This window comes from Crocodylus siamensis, chromosome 9 (genome assembly GCF_052110815.1).
Source record: "Crocodylus siamensis isolate JL-2025a chromosome 9, ASM5211081v1, whole genome shotgun sequence".
In the NCBI taxonomy this organism is placed as follows: Eukaryota; Metazoa; Chordata; order Crocodylia; family Crocodylidae; genus Crocodylus; species Crocodylus siamensis.
In genome coordinates this window covers 2,180,612-2,193,550 of record NC_143403.1, presented here as the reverse complement: position 1 = coordinate 2,193,550, position 12,939 = coordinate 2,180,612, and the positions used below count along the sequence as shown (strand labels likewise).

General features: G+C 56.1%; 1 protein-coding gene across 3 annotated transcripts in view; it reads right to left on the bottom strand.

The window, feature by feature from the left end:
- The window catches only part of ANKRD11 (ankyrin repeat domain 11), a 187,409-nt gene that overhangs the window by 11,918 nt on the left and 162,552 nt on the right, over nt 1-12,939 (bottom strand). For 2 of the 3 annotated variants that reach the window (XM_090062660.1, XM_090062659.1), the window contains 4 exons: nt 6,201-6,371; nt 4,847-5,050; nt 1,397-1,539; nt 768-915 (listed from right to left, as the gene is read on the bottom strand). In XM_090062660.1, the coding sequence (XP_089918786.1) occupies nt 768-915; nt 1,397-1,539; nt 4,847-5,050; nt 6,201-6,371 (666 nt within the window). Of the gene's footprint in view, nt 1-767; nt 916-1,396; nt 1,540-4,846; nt 5,051-6,200; nt 6,372-6,839; nt 6,933-12,939 lie in introns of those variants that run through there. The other variant, XM_090062661.1, reaches the window with a different exon arrangement.

Sequence of the window (12,939 nt, the reverse complement as noted above, 5' to 3'; positions counted from 1 at the left end):
GTGGACACCCGTGACAATGGCACTCTGGAAGTGGAGCATTGTAGCGTCAGTGTATGAGCGGGCTGCAAGCCAGGAAAGATACTTCAGCAAGGCCTGAGTCCAGCCCCTGGCTTTCTGAGGGGATGGCTTTCCCTGAATGCTCACCACCATTTCTATACTTGCTCCCAAGGGCAAGTTGAAGTGCTGGTGACATTCGTTTAAACCTCTGATGATGCAGGAGCCAGCTATCTGAGGGGCAGCTGCTCAGCCTGCAATACCTTGTTCACGTGCCCATGGCCTGGGAACACAAGGTAAGAGAGAGCAGGGACTGGCAGCCCATCAACCGCTCCGCAGTTCCTTCCCTCAAGTGCATGCTCTTACCCCACAATAAATGGAAATGAAGCCACGGCAGCTGCCACTTCAGTGAGACGGGTAAGCAACTGGGTCCATGCCCGTGGAGTAGAAGCATGTACACGGGTGGTGACTGTGGATTAGTGGCCAGGTCACGGATGCAGCAGCGACTGCTTGTGACTGCAGCTAGGTTTGGTGGATGTATGGGACTCTTTCCCCAAAGGTTCTCGGGGCTGAAATTTCCAAGTGAGCAACAGCTTCCCCTTGAGAGAAGGGGGCGTTTTTCCAGCACGCGAGCAGCCAGGCTGCAGACAGGTTCTGGACTGTAGCAAACCAACCTCAGCCATGCTGTAACTTCATGTGCTTTTAGCATTTCTCTGTCAGCACATGGCTGCGGGTGGGGATCTCAATGCCCACACGTGATGGTGGGGCCTCACCTGTGGAGCTCTCTTCGCTGGAGGCGTAGGTGGTCTTTCCAAGCAGCAGATTCACCATGGAGGGGGAGTTGGCGACTTTTAGAGGCGTCTCTCCTTTGCGGTTGCTCTGATGAGGGTTCCCTCCATAATGCAACAACAATTTCACCACCTGAAGGTGAGACAGAGAGAGAGAGAGAGAAAGAGACCGTCAATGCCTCAGGGTATCAGGAAGATGTTTCAGCTCCGGTCACATTTGTGCACCATTCAGACAGACGAGAAGGAAGAAGATCGGTTTGTGGCCTGCTCTGTCCCCAAGGGATATGAGCACAGGGTCTGATCAGGAGGCAGATAGAAACTGGCAACTGATTTCCTGGGCTGGGGAAGAAGGCGCAAACCTGGGGCTCTCCTGACGGCCAGCTTTCTCTCCAAAGTGGGAAGAAAGGCAAGCCTTACCATAGACCTCTGACATGAAGGGGAACACCACGCCAAACGTTTCGCAGCACGGGCAGGAGAAGATGCTGCCCTGCAACGATGCAATGTGGCTATCAGGAACTCTCGACGGGAGAGAATCGGCCGTGCTCTACTAGAAGCCCAAACTCACCCCCTCGTGAATCACTAAAACCAGGCTGCGAGATCCAGCCAGAACCCACCTTGAAGTGTCCATTATTAGCCGCGTCGTGCAGCGGCGTGTCGTCATCCAACCCCTTGGTGTTGACTTCGGCGCCGGCAGCAAGCAACTGCTTTGCAACGTCGTAGTAACCCCGGTTACATGCCTCGTGCAATGCCGTCCAGCCTGCAAGGCACACAAACACCCGTGACGCAGGCAACCCCTTTTGCTGAAGGGAAGGAAGGCAGCGGCACAAGGTAACCTGCCTACCAAGGGGCCGCCGCCTGCTTTGCAACAGCTTGCCTCCGGCTACAGGCACAGAGCTCTTCTGGTCAGCTGGCAGACGACACAGAAGGGGTGCATTGCCCAGACACCAGCCACTTTGCCTTGGAAATTCATTGTGCTTAGGCCTAACTTCCATTCCAGGCTACAGCCAATTGTCCACTGGAGCTTGCACAGCTCAGTGAACTCCAATGAAATGAAAGGGCTGCTGACTTGACCCCCTCCTAGAGCTCTGGTCTGGTAGGTCTGATCGCTTCTAACTCTTTGCTAAGAAGGATTTTAACTCAGCTCAGCCTGGGGTTTTGAATTCATCCCTATAACCAGTGTACTCCCCCCCTCCCCCAAATTCAGGGCACAGGGGTGTGAATGCAGCGTTTCCAGAGCAAGCAGTCACGGCATCGCAAGCAGGACCGTGAGCTCTGGCTGGAAAGGAGCACGGGGAGGGGACAAACTCGGCAGAAACAGCAGCTCTAAGCGAGGAGGGAAAGAACTGCTGAAGCCTTCCTCGCCGAGAGGGGCAAGCTGACTGCTAAGCAGATCCTGCTTTGAAGTTTCCCAGCAGCTGCGCGCTGCTCTGGAGGTGTTCTGCTGACACACAGCCTTTCAGAAACCTCCATTTGGGCTATTAAGAAGAGGCATCTGTGCCCAAAACAACTGGCAATGGTGACAGGCTTCAATCGAGCGCTGATGGTAATCACACCGTGCTCCAAAATCGACTCATCACAGCCAACGCCTGCGTGCCGAATGTTAACGGGGGAAGCTGAGCACGCAAAAGTTGGGAAGTGCCAGGAGGAAGCTGCGTGCCAGCCTCAGCTCAGCGCTCGGCGCCTGGGCGGGAGGATACAGGCCGCGTGATGCAGATGCGCTTTGCCCACGGGTCCCCTGCCCGCTTTGGCGCCAGAGACGGGCAGCGCACAATTAACCAGCAGCTGCTGGGTGCTTTGTTCCCCCTCATTGTTCAGTGCGCGGCCCCAGACTGTTTACTGCGCCATATTCAAGCCCTGCTCTGATGACAAAATTATTAGTTCCCTCATGTGCTTCCTCTGCAGTGCTTGTCTCTCCAGCGTCTGCCTGGCACCGACAAGTGCATTTCCATAACCGCTGGGAAAGAGGCGGCGGTTTCATCCCAATCGTACAGGCAGGAGATTGGGGCAGGCAGAGATTCAAGGTCAAATGTGCCCTCCCACTGCGGGGGCTGCCTGCCCCGAGATACCCAGGCCCTAAGTTTTTTGGGTTCTCAGCCATCTATATATATATATATGTTTGCTGTCACCGCAAGGGCTCCGAGCTACGGGGAAGCCAGAAACTGAGGTGAACACCACAGGCACCTCTGAAGTCTGGTTGAAGCAGCTGCCCCGTTACGGAGGAGATCTATGGCAGAGGCTGGGATAAAATCCTTTCGGCCAGGGAAGCCTTTGCTAGGAGACTGTCCCTTCTTTTCTTGCAGTCCCCCGCCTCACTCACCCCAGACCCTCCGCGTCCCCAAGAGGAAACACAGTCCAGCAGGCAAGAGTCCCCGGATCACTCAGCCCTGACCGATTCCCACGGGACAGCCCCTTCCAGCAGGCAGGGGTGAGGCAGTGAAGAAAGAAAACCCGTGGTGGCCAAGCGGTCTCAGGGCCTCTGCCCAAGGGGCCCCTTTAAAAGGGCTTTGTCCAGGCACTTTCAACCTCGTGCACACAAGGTCTCTGCCATCCACACCCCCCTCCTTCACGTGGCCTCCTCGTGATACCCATGTGTTTTGTGAGCAGGGGGGAGCTCTTGGATCTGCAGCCTGAACCTCTCCTGCTTGATTTAGCGGAGAACCGGATAGCAGTAGTAGGCTGTCATCTTCTGGGTGGACCAGTCCCCGGAGGACGAGACCCAGGCCTTCCCACGTGGCTGCTGACAGCGGAGGAGCGGACTCTAGTGACCGCAGCCCCTTCTGTATCGTATCCCCGTCCCTCCAGCCTGATGCCCACCCCATTCCCATCCCAGTCTCTCCTGTCTGCTGCACCTTCCCCTACTCTTCCTCTGGGCCGGCCTCCTGGCCTGGCCACCCCCAGCTGCCCACTCCCAGCTTCCACCCTCTTCGCTTCCCATCCCGGTCTCAGGGATCCCTGACCTGGGCTCCTGCACTTGCTGCCCTTCCTCCCATTCGCCTGCTCCCCACTCATCTGGCTCCCTGGCCTCTTGCCCAAACAGTCCCAGGCTCCTTTTCAGCTCCTGTCCTTTCTACTTTTGGATCACACAGCTGCCTGGATGCCTGCAGATGGAAAAAGAGACTGGCGGGGAAAGGGCTCCCTATTCACAGCGCCAGCGCCTGGCCCTCCAGCAGCCCCCAACAAAGCCAGAAAGAGGAGTTACAAGGAACGTGTTTCTCAGCCCCTGCGCGGCTGGACCAGGGAACGATCAGGACAGATGGAATCGCGGCAGCAGCTTGCTCGTCAAAGTCTACTCGGCTTTGTGCAGGACCTAAGGGCTTTTTATTTTTTCGCTGTAATATGTGGCAAGGTTCTGGCAGCTTTTCGCAGGGATAGCAAGTCCCGTTGTTCCCCCCCACAAACTTGGGCAAAATAATGAATTTTCCCCTCATTTCCATTTTGGAAGCAGCCAAACTCTTTTAGCTGAAAAATATCAGACAGAGGCAAATGCCTAACGTGGAAAAATTTCAGCCCAAATGTTAAGCTGTGGCGAAAGGAAAAAGCGGCTGTAATGTGGGTTTATCCAGGGAAATGCTGGGGGATTGGCTACAGGTGCCCGTCAGCTCTGCCAGAAACACACAGGTGGCAAAATGCCACAGAGCTGAGGGCAGCACCGGTCCATGCGGTGTGATAGTTAAGATGAAGACGACTGCTGTGCCTCCCTCTGGACACCCTAAGGCCTGCAGGGACGGCAGCTCTCTGTCCCCAGCGCTCCTCCGTCATCGGGAAGGAGGCTGCTGAGATCACGGTCCAGCATGGCATGTTGGTGTCATGGACTCTCCAACTCGCCACGCTGCCCGTGCCCATGGTTTAGGCTCTCGGGCATAACTGAAATTCCTGCATGGACGAGGCATTCTCTAATGATCCATCACAGCGTCCCCTGCACCTTCCTTTGAAGCATCTGGTCTTGGCCCATCCTGTCAGGGGCGGGATACTGGCCTAGCTGGCACAAAGTACAGATCCACACGCCGGGCTCAGGGCTGCCGGCATGGCCGCATGGGCGGCTGAGCTGCAGCCGAGGTGGCTACCTGCAAAGTCTTTCACGTTGACATCTGCGCCCTCGATGATGAGCTCCTTGATGCGCCGGGCATCCCCGCGGATGGCGGCTCTGTGCAGCCGCGTCTCTCCACGCTCATTCCTCTTGTTGACTTTATCTTTGGTTTTGGAGGCAGAGTTGGGCGTTCCCTTCTGACACACGGCAGACTGAGAGGGGTGCTTTGGTGTCGTGTCGACTGCAGGAAGCAGAGAAAGGCACAGTGAGGACAAGTCGCCCCGCAGCCCGTAGAGGGGGCTGTTGTAATACTTTGAATTTCAATGTCAAGCGGCAGCACTGGGAGCCTCCAAAGCAGATGTGGAGGCAGAGGAAAGGCTGTGTACTTGCAGCAGACAGGAGCTGCAGGCTCAGAGCACAGCCTGAAGGGGCCTAAGCATCCCTCCTGCCCTCGGCAACCCCACGGCTTAGGAGACAGCAGTGCGTCGCCCCTCATCCTAGACCTGTGTGTCCTAAGGGAAGGGGCAGAGCGTATCGGCCAGGCTCCCAGGGAGCAGAGTGCACACGTGCCTGGGAGAAGCTCTGAAGACCCCCGGCGTTCCCCCTGAAAGTGAGACCACCAGAAACGAGATTCAGGTTCATGACGAGAGGAGGGGCCTAGAACCTGAAACGTCCATTGCCAAAACACAAAAAGAAGGCCAAAAAGATGCAGACCCCTCCAGAGCGCATACAGCATCTGCAGCCTCCCAGGGACCACGTTTGCAAGGGATTCTTCAGAGCACTGAATGTAAGCCCCACGTTAGAAACACCCCAGCCTCATTAAGCTGCAAACTGCTGGCGCTGCCTTGGTCCTTCACATAAGAAGGGACACTTGAGAGCAACCAAGAAAACCATCAACCTACCCGATGGACATATCACACTGCTAGGCAGGTTGAAGCTCTGGTTGCAAAGCAGCTGACCCTAAGGCTGATTTTGAAGCCAAGACTCCCAAGGGCTAGACTGGTTGGGCACTCCCTAGTTTCGATGAAATATGCTCCACCCTACCCCTATCTCTCCGAGGGGACACAACAGAGGGCCCTTTGTGGAAGCTGGGGGAGATGTAGCCTGGACAAAGCCAGAAGGCAAGGGAAGATGGGGTCCGGGGCAGGAGGGAAGCTCCTGAACCCTTTTGCTTCAATTCACTCCCAGGCATTCATACTCCAGAGAGCTTTCTGGGGCACCAAAACCACTGAACAGCTCTCCCTGGGTGCTGGGGTGAGCCGCTGAGGCACGTTTCCACCCCGGCTGTTTGGTAACCAAGGTGCGTGTTGAAAAGCACCAGCATGCACAAGCCCCTTGACCTACAAGCTCCCACACGTCTGCCCGAGCAGGAACACGCTCGCGGCTTTCACCTGGGCTGTTTGCAGATTCCTCCGCTGTCATCTGCATGAGAAGAGCGACTTGCTGGCGCTCGGAGAGCGGGTACCCGGCCCGGATCCCTGAAAGGCCCATGCCGAACAGCAAGCCGGGCTTCCTCGTGGCAGGCTCCTTTTTAATCCTCTTCCGCTCCGGACCCTGCTTTTCTGCAAAGCGATGGGAGACAGAAAGGGAAGGGGGCGGTTTCATACCATGGACACTCCGCAACCAAAAAGCAAATTCATTCCTAAGTGAGGGGCTAAGAGTAGCCTCCCCCGGGCATGTCGGCACCTGACAGAAAAACCGCTGGTGAGTGGGGGGAGGGTGGAAAAAAAAGACAACGAAAGCCAAAAGATATGAGCAGGACTGGCATTTCCCAGCTCCGATGTTCTTGGGAGAGATGCCCTCCTTCAGAGCCATGAAAAGCCTTGGCACAGAGAAACACCAGCTGCGGGCATGGCATGGGCATGGGAGGAGCACTGTCCCTCAGAGCTTCCTGGCCTGGCCAGTTTATTCACAGCCTGGCTGGTTTTTTGGATTTGAACCTCTCCCCTTCACTCTGCCCCCCACCCCGACCAGCAGCGCAAGAGGGAGACAGAGCAAACCCACGCGGTGGCCGACTCTCAGTACCGTACCTGCCATCTTGCTTCTAGGAACCTCTATTTCATGCCATGGTGCGTCGAGGAGCACACCCGCCTTATATCACCACAGCATGGACTGAACTGGAGGCATCTAAAAGCATCAACAGACAGTGCCAGCAAGAGACCGCGTAACAGCTCTGCAACGCCGCCACCTCATCCCCTGCGGAGACGCAGGCTGGAGCTGCCGCAGGACGTGGCGCTCTCGTGTGACGGGGTCCTGCGTCACCCGCGGTCCTTTCCTCCAGGTAACAGTGGACTGCTAATCTCTCTCTCTGTGACGCCCTGCCTAAACTTCCAGCACCGATCAGCTTGCACCGACCCCATGGGAACACAGGGAGGGACCTCGTGGGGTTGCTCCTTGTCACTCCCACCCCAGCCTTGGTCTTCCAAAGCCTCCACCTGCAGAAGACAACCCCCGGCTGGGAGGCACAAGGATGCAGCCATGGCCTGTAGCCAGTGCTTGATCCTAACCTACAGGTCCGAGGTGCCCGGCCCGCACCAGGCTCCGGGTTCTCCCCACACATCCTGGCACTGCTCTCATTGAGGAGCAGGGTTTCCTGGCAGCACCAGTGAGAACTAGACCCTGCCACAAACTCCACGATGAGCTATTTCCCTTCGGCCCCTGCAAAGAGGCAGCTCTCTGTAAGCAGCTTTCCAGTTTCTTCTGAGCAAGCACCGATCTTTCCTGAACCCTGGAAATTGCAGGCGCATCTAGTGACCTCCCTGCTTGTGCTCTGCCACACTCGCTGTGCCCTCCACCGACTCGGCAGAGCGGTGTTCCCGGCACCGGAGACCCAGAGCGGGGCGCCGCACAGACCAGCATCAGCAATCAGCTCCCACAGAGACAACCTGCGGGCGATTCAAATACGCCAGCTTCGCAAGGGAAGAGCAAAGAACAAAGCATTGGAGGGGGAATAATAACTAGACGAGCTAAGGCTGTGCGGCCTGCGGCACGGACGGGCTCTGCAGAAACGTTCAAGACCTATATAAAGGGCCGTTTGTGGGAAGCGCAGATGAGACCCTCTCAGCTCGAAGGCAGATGCAGGTGACTGGTTCCCACAGCTGTATCCTCACATCATCTGCCCACAAATTCCACTTTGAATTCAGCTGGGGAGATGCTGCCTCAGAAATCTGGGCATTGGGGAAAAAAAGTGCTTAGCTGCATCACGGCCCTGGAATAAAAATGTAAAGACCCTGATGAATGGCCCGCAGCTTTACCGGGTAAATAGAAGCTTCGTTATTTAACCGATCCCACTTGCTTCTCAAAGGGGCAGATTTTTTGACTTCTACTTTGATGCACAAGTGAAAGCGAAAGGAGAACATAGTTCCCGCTGCAGAAATGTCTGTCTTCACTCTTGCAGGCAGCGAGGGGTCGGCATGCCTTGGGATACTTGCACCAGCTGAGCTGGCCTCCTAGGGGTCTTCTAGCGTGGCAAGGCTGGCAGCGCCCTGCTCCCCCAGGACAGCAAAACCCTGGCAGCTCTCCCTCAGCACTTGGATCTGAATTGAACTCTCAGAAATTAATTTGAGCTGTACATTGCTAACTTCCACCAGCCAACACAGCAAGCATCTCGGGATCAGGCTGTGGGAGATCTCTCTCCTGCTCAGCGTCCAAAAGCTTCAACCCCCACCGCCCCACAGTGCACATTAAATGCGAGTGGATCGGCGAAGCCACACAATGTGCATGAAGAGGCGGCACAGGAGGCACTGGAGAGCCCCCAGGAAGGAAGGACCCTCAAGTCAGTCAGTGCTCAGCCCAGCCATGCAGGAAACCTGTGCTCAAACCCACGGGCCGGGAAGGCTGGGATATTGCAGCATTGTGCCTGGTGCTTCACGGTAGGACAGAGTTTGCAGCGGAGCTGCTGACGGACACACACGTGGTGCTATCATCTCTCCATCCAATATTTTCCACGGCACTAAGCGTGTGTCATCTGAATGCATTATCAAGCAGCCAGCATTTGCTCAGGCAACTTTCCTGCCCCGACCTGCCCAGTGCACACATGCTGCGGTGTTACAGCTTCTGTAAAAGGTGCAAGACGCCGGGCGCACACTGGCTCCCCGCACAGAGCGCCCACACCTTTCCCCTGCTCCCTGACGACCCCGGGGGCTCTCCTGTCCTGCTCCAAACTGCCCTGTAGTCTTTGTGGTACCAACAGTGCCAGGCCAGATGGACGCAGACACAGCTATCACTAGGTGTGAACTCAGGCCTGCAGTGCTGGGGAAAGGCGAATTCGAACCCACCCGCCTTGCCCGGGCTGCCTCTGCACTGCTGCATGTGAGGCTTTGCCAGCTACAGTCGCTTTTAAGGCAAGACCATGCCAGTGTTATCTCACCTCCGTCAAAGGTGAGAGGTGGTTTCCTTCTGCCTGGGCCCTTCGGCTGACTTCTGTGGCTTTGCAATCTCTTCCATCGGCAGTCGCGCCCTCCTCTCTCTTGCTGTGTGAAACCACCACCTGAGCAACCGGGGGAATTGCCGGGCCAACTATGCAAAGCCAGGAGAAAGTGCCAAAGTGACTTGGGAACGCAGCCGGGATGGGGGTTACGTGCAAAGAGAACCAGGCGAAGAAGGCTGAATGCTGTTAGTCCTTTAAATTAAAAAGTTCCCTCTCCGTAACTGAGACACGCCTGCCTAACTTTGAGAGAAACATATGCGCCTTTTGCTAGCGGCCGTGGGAATCGCAGCTATCCTACCACTGTGGCACTCATCCATCATCATCTCAGTGTCAACTGCCCCCAGTCAAGAACAAACTGGGATTCCCAGCACACCAGTATGAAATGGGTGAAGGGATCGCAGTCAGCGTGGCACTGAATTGCCCACCCCCATTTACAAGACCAGGCTTGGGCACAAATGGCCCACTTCCTTACCGGCCTCTGCTCACGTATTTGCTAACTACAGATTTCTCTGCGTGGCTCATTCCACTCGTGTGCAGAGAAGACAGCTGCCCCACAGATGCAACACAGGGCCTTACACTTTTTGTGGGGCTGGAGATCTAAGAGTAACCCACGTTACATAACAGGATCCCCCTTCTCTCCCCAGGATAAAGCCGACTGTTGAATGGGAGGTGGGAAGGGATTCTGGAACCGGAGAGCAGCTCAAGGCCTGAGTGGATTTTAGATGATAAATGATGCCTCTAACGCCTTTGAGGGGTGCTTTTGGCACTGCATGTACAAGATACCAGGGATGCACTGGAAACTGCTACGGTTCGAATGAAGATGCAAACAGCCACTAAGAAATGGCAGCGCTGGCATTTCACCCTGCCCTGCAAACTGCTGGCAGTGACAAACGAACACACATCACGCCCAGCCTTGCTGGACTGCAGCTCCCAGTGCAACGGGAACAGAGAAACCAATATACCAAACTAGAGTAGAAGGAAGGCTACCAGCATCCCGGGCTGCATTGGGAGCAGCAGTGCCAGCAGGTCCAGGGCAGTGATTCTTCCCCTCTATTCTGTACTGCGGAGGCCACATCTGGAGTCCTGTGTCCAGTTTTGGGCCCAGCTGGGCACACAACAACACACGCCCTCTCATTCCTAGCACACGGATGACACATGCCACTCCAGAGATGCTCCAGTTTGAACACGCATGCCTTTGGGGTGGCACAGCTTAGTCAAAAAGCTGCAGGAAAGCAGAGGGGGTTTGGGCACCTGGACTCTCCATCCCACTATCGCTCCCTGATAGCGTACGCTGCCTCGGCATGGAGCCGCGCAGCCACTGCCAGCCGGCAGCTCCCAGCTCTCTCCTGCTCCTTGAGAGTTGCCAGGGAGATCAGAGAGATTTCAAACACCAGCCGGCTTTCCAACCTCTGAGAAGTTCAAAGTCTCCATGCTGGAGACAGAGCTCTTCCCGAGATGCTTCTGCAACACCCTCGTCACGCTGATCTGGGGCATCACGTTGATCCGGGGCATCTAGAAAATGTCTCTAGATCCTAGAAACTCAGGGCCTGCTGAAACAGAAGAGACTGAAATATCTCATCCTTGGAGTTGGGTAAAGCTGGAGGCCTCCGAGGAAGGCACAGGACCGTCATCTGTGCAATGCCCCCTCAAATCCAGCTGCCAGATTATGACTTGACTATCAGGGCACGCTACCCTTGCTGTCCATGGCTCCAGACACCATCACTGCCTTTCCGGTACAGCTCAAGAGCTACATTTTGCATCTGCTTTTGATGGCTTGCACCCTCGATTCTCCCCTGTAGGCACAGCGTCTGCAGGCTGGTCACACACTCTAAGTAGGAAAGATTTCCTTATGGCAATTTTAAGTTTGTTGCTTATGTCCTTCCCCCCTTGGTGCTGGCAAAGACCACAGGACACCGACTGGGCCTCTACTGCCCGCCTTCTTCTGATCCCCTCTACAAAAGAGTCTCCCTTGCATCATCTCTCTCCTATGGGAAACCGCACCCCGTGTGTCCCCACTCATGTCTCACCCTCACCAGGACCTCCCTATAGCTCTGCCGTATCTTTGGAGTTGATAAGAAGATGTCTGTGGGGCAGGATTGCAGGTGTGACTCTACCTCGATCTGTAACGGGGGCAGCAATACTTGGCCAACCACTGACAGATTCAGTTTTGCTTTTCCAGGAAAAACTCCATTTTGGTCTGGGCAGATTCACTACGTCCAGGATGCATGAAGCACAAACCACCACTTGGCTGATCAGACCCCCATGTAGCCCGACAGCAGCACGTGTCGGGGGGGAAAACATCTGACCTGCCACGGTGGCCTGGGGGCCAGGAAGCAATTGCCTCTGCAAAACCTGGCATGTGCAATGAGTAAGCACAGCCTTTGCACGCTGCCTGCATCGTGGTGCGATCACATTGCCCACCTGCCTGGTCTCGTGCTTTGCTTTCTGGAAGTGCTGTCAGACAGCCTTCCCCTTCTGCTAGTCAAACTCCCATTAGACACCATGAGTGCAGCCCCCGATCCCTGTAGCACGGGACTAAGTGCTTTGTGAGCACACGGCGTTAAACACGCGGTGATACTCAGCCCCTGAGCTTGGGTGAAGGGTACTTGCACGCTGTGTGGCTCCTTTTGCAAACACGCTTCTCACCACCGTGCATGAGAACAGGGCATTGCATCTCTCAGCCACTTGCTAGAGGCAAAGCATCTGCACGGGCTTCACCAAGACACGCACCGCGAGCCCTCCGTGCTTCAGAAATGGCTGCTCCTTGCCCCTTCCCCCAAGTGGATCAGACGCCAACGGGTCCTGCCCGCTACAAACAGACAGAGCAAAGGCAGGGGCCAAGGGGGAACCCAGGCGCTGTGCTGGGAGGAGTGCCGGAGCCAGGGCTGGACTCAGATCACTGGGAAGCAGAGGGTTTCTCCGTGCCTTAAAATACTTGAAAAGTAAATGGAACAAACGTGCTTACCTGGAGGAAATGGTCTGACCTACATAGCGCCAGCAGGCAGGCTGCTAAGCAGCTTCTCCCACCTGGGACCGACGTGGCACAGGGCTGCACATCCCTGTCACTCGGGTGCCCTCCCAAGGGCCCGTGCTCTCCGAGGGGCAAAGGACTGGCTGCACCTCTGCTAAGGGCAGACCGCAGGCCCCAAGACTACAATGGAAAGTCCTCCTCTGGGCTCCTCAACCCCCTTCCACCAGGGAACATCAGTGCCAGAACCCCCCCCCAAGGTTTGCCAACCCCAAATGCTTTCCTGATAATGGGAAAGCGGTCGCACCCCTTTGGTACCAGGCCCGATTTTGGTGCCACGGGCAAAGCCAAGCCCTATAAGAAGGAGACCCAGCCGCTTCGGGCCACGGCGGCGGAGCCCAGCAAAGCTGCGTGCCCGTGTGCGTGCGTGTGCAGCGAGGGCTGTATCCTCCGAACGGGAACACTGTCATTAATCCTGCCTGGCTGGCTCGGCGCTGTCAGAGCGAGCCTGCAATTTGCAAAGAGGCTTGCAAAGTTTGACTGAGAAATGCTAAACTCTCCCTGATTCTGCTTGGCAGAAACAGCCTCCTCCACAGAGCACTTAACGGTGGGAACATGTGATCGGCGGGATAAAAATAAACCCCAAAGTGACTGCCGAGCTCCTGCTTTCAGTTGCTGCAGTGAGACAGGCAGCGTGATGGGAGCTGCGGCACTTGGGCGTGCTGGGCTCACG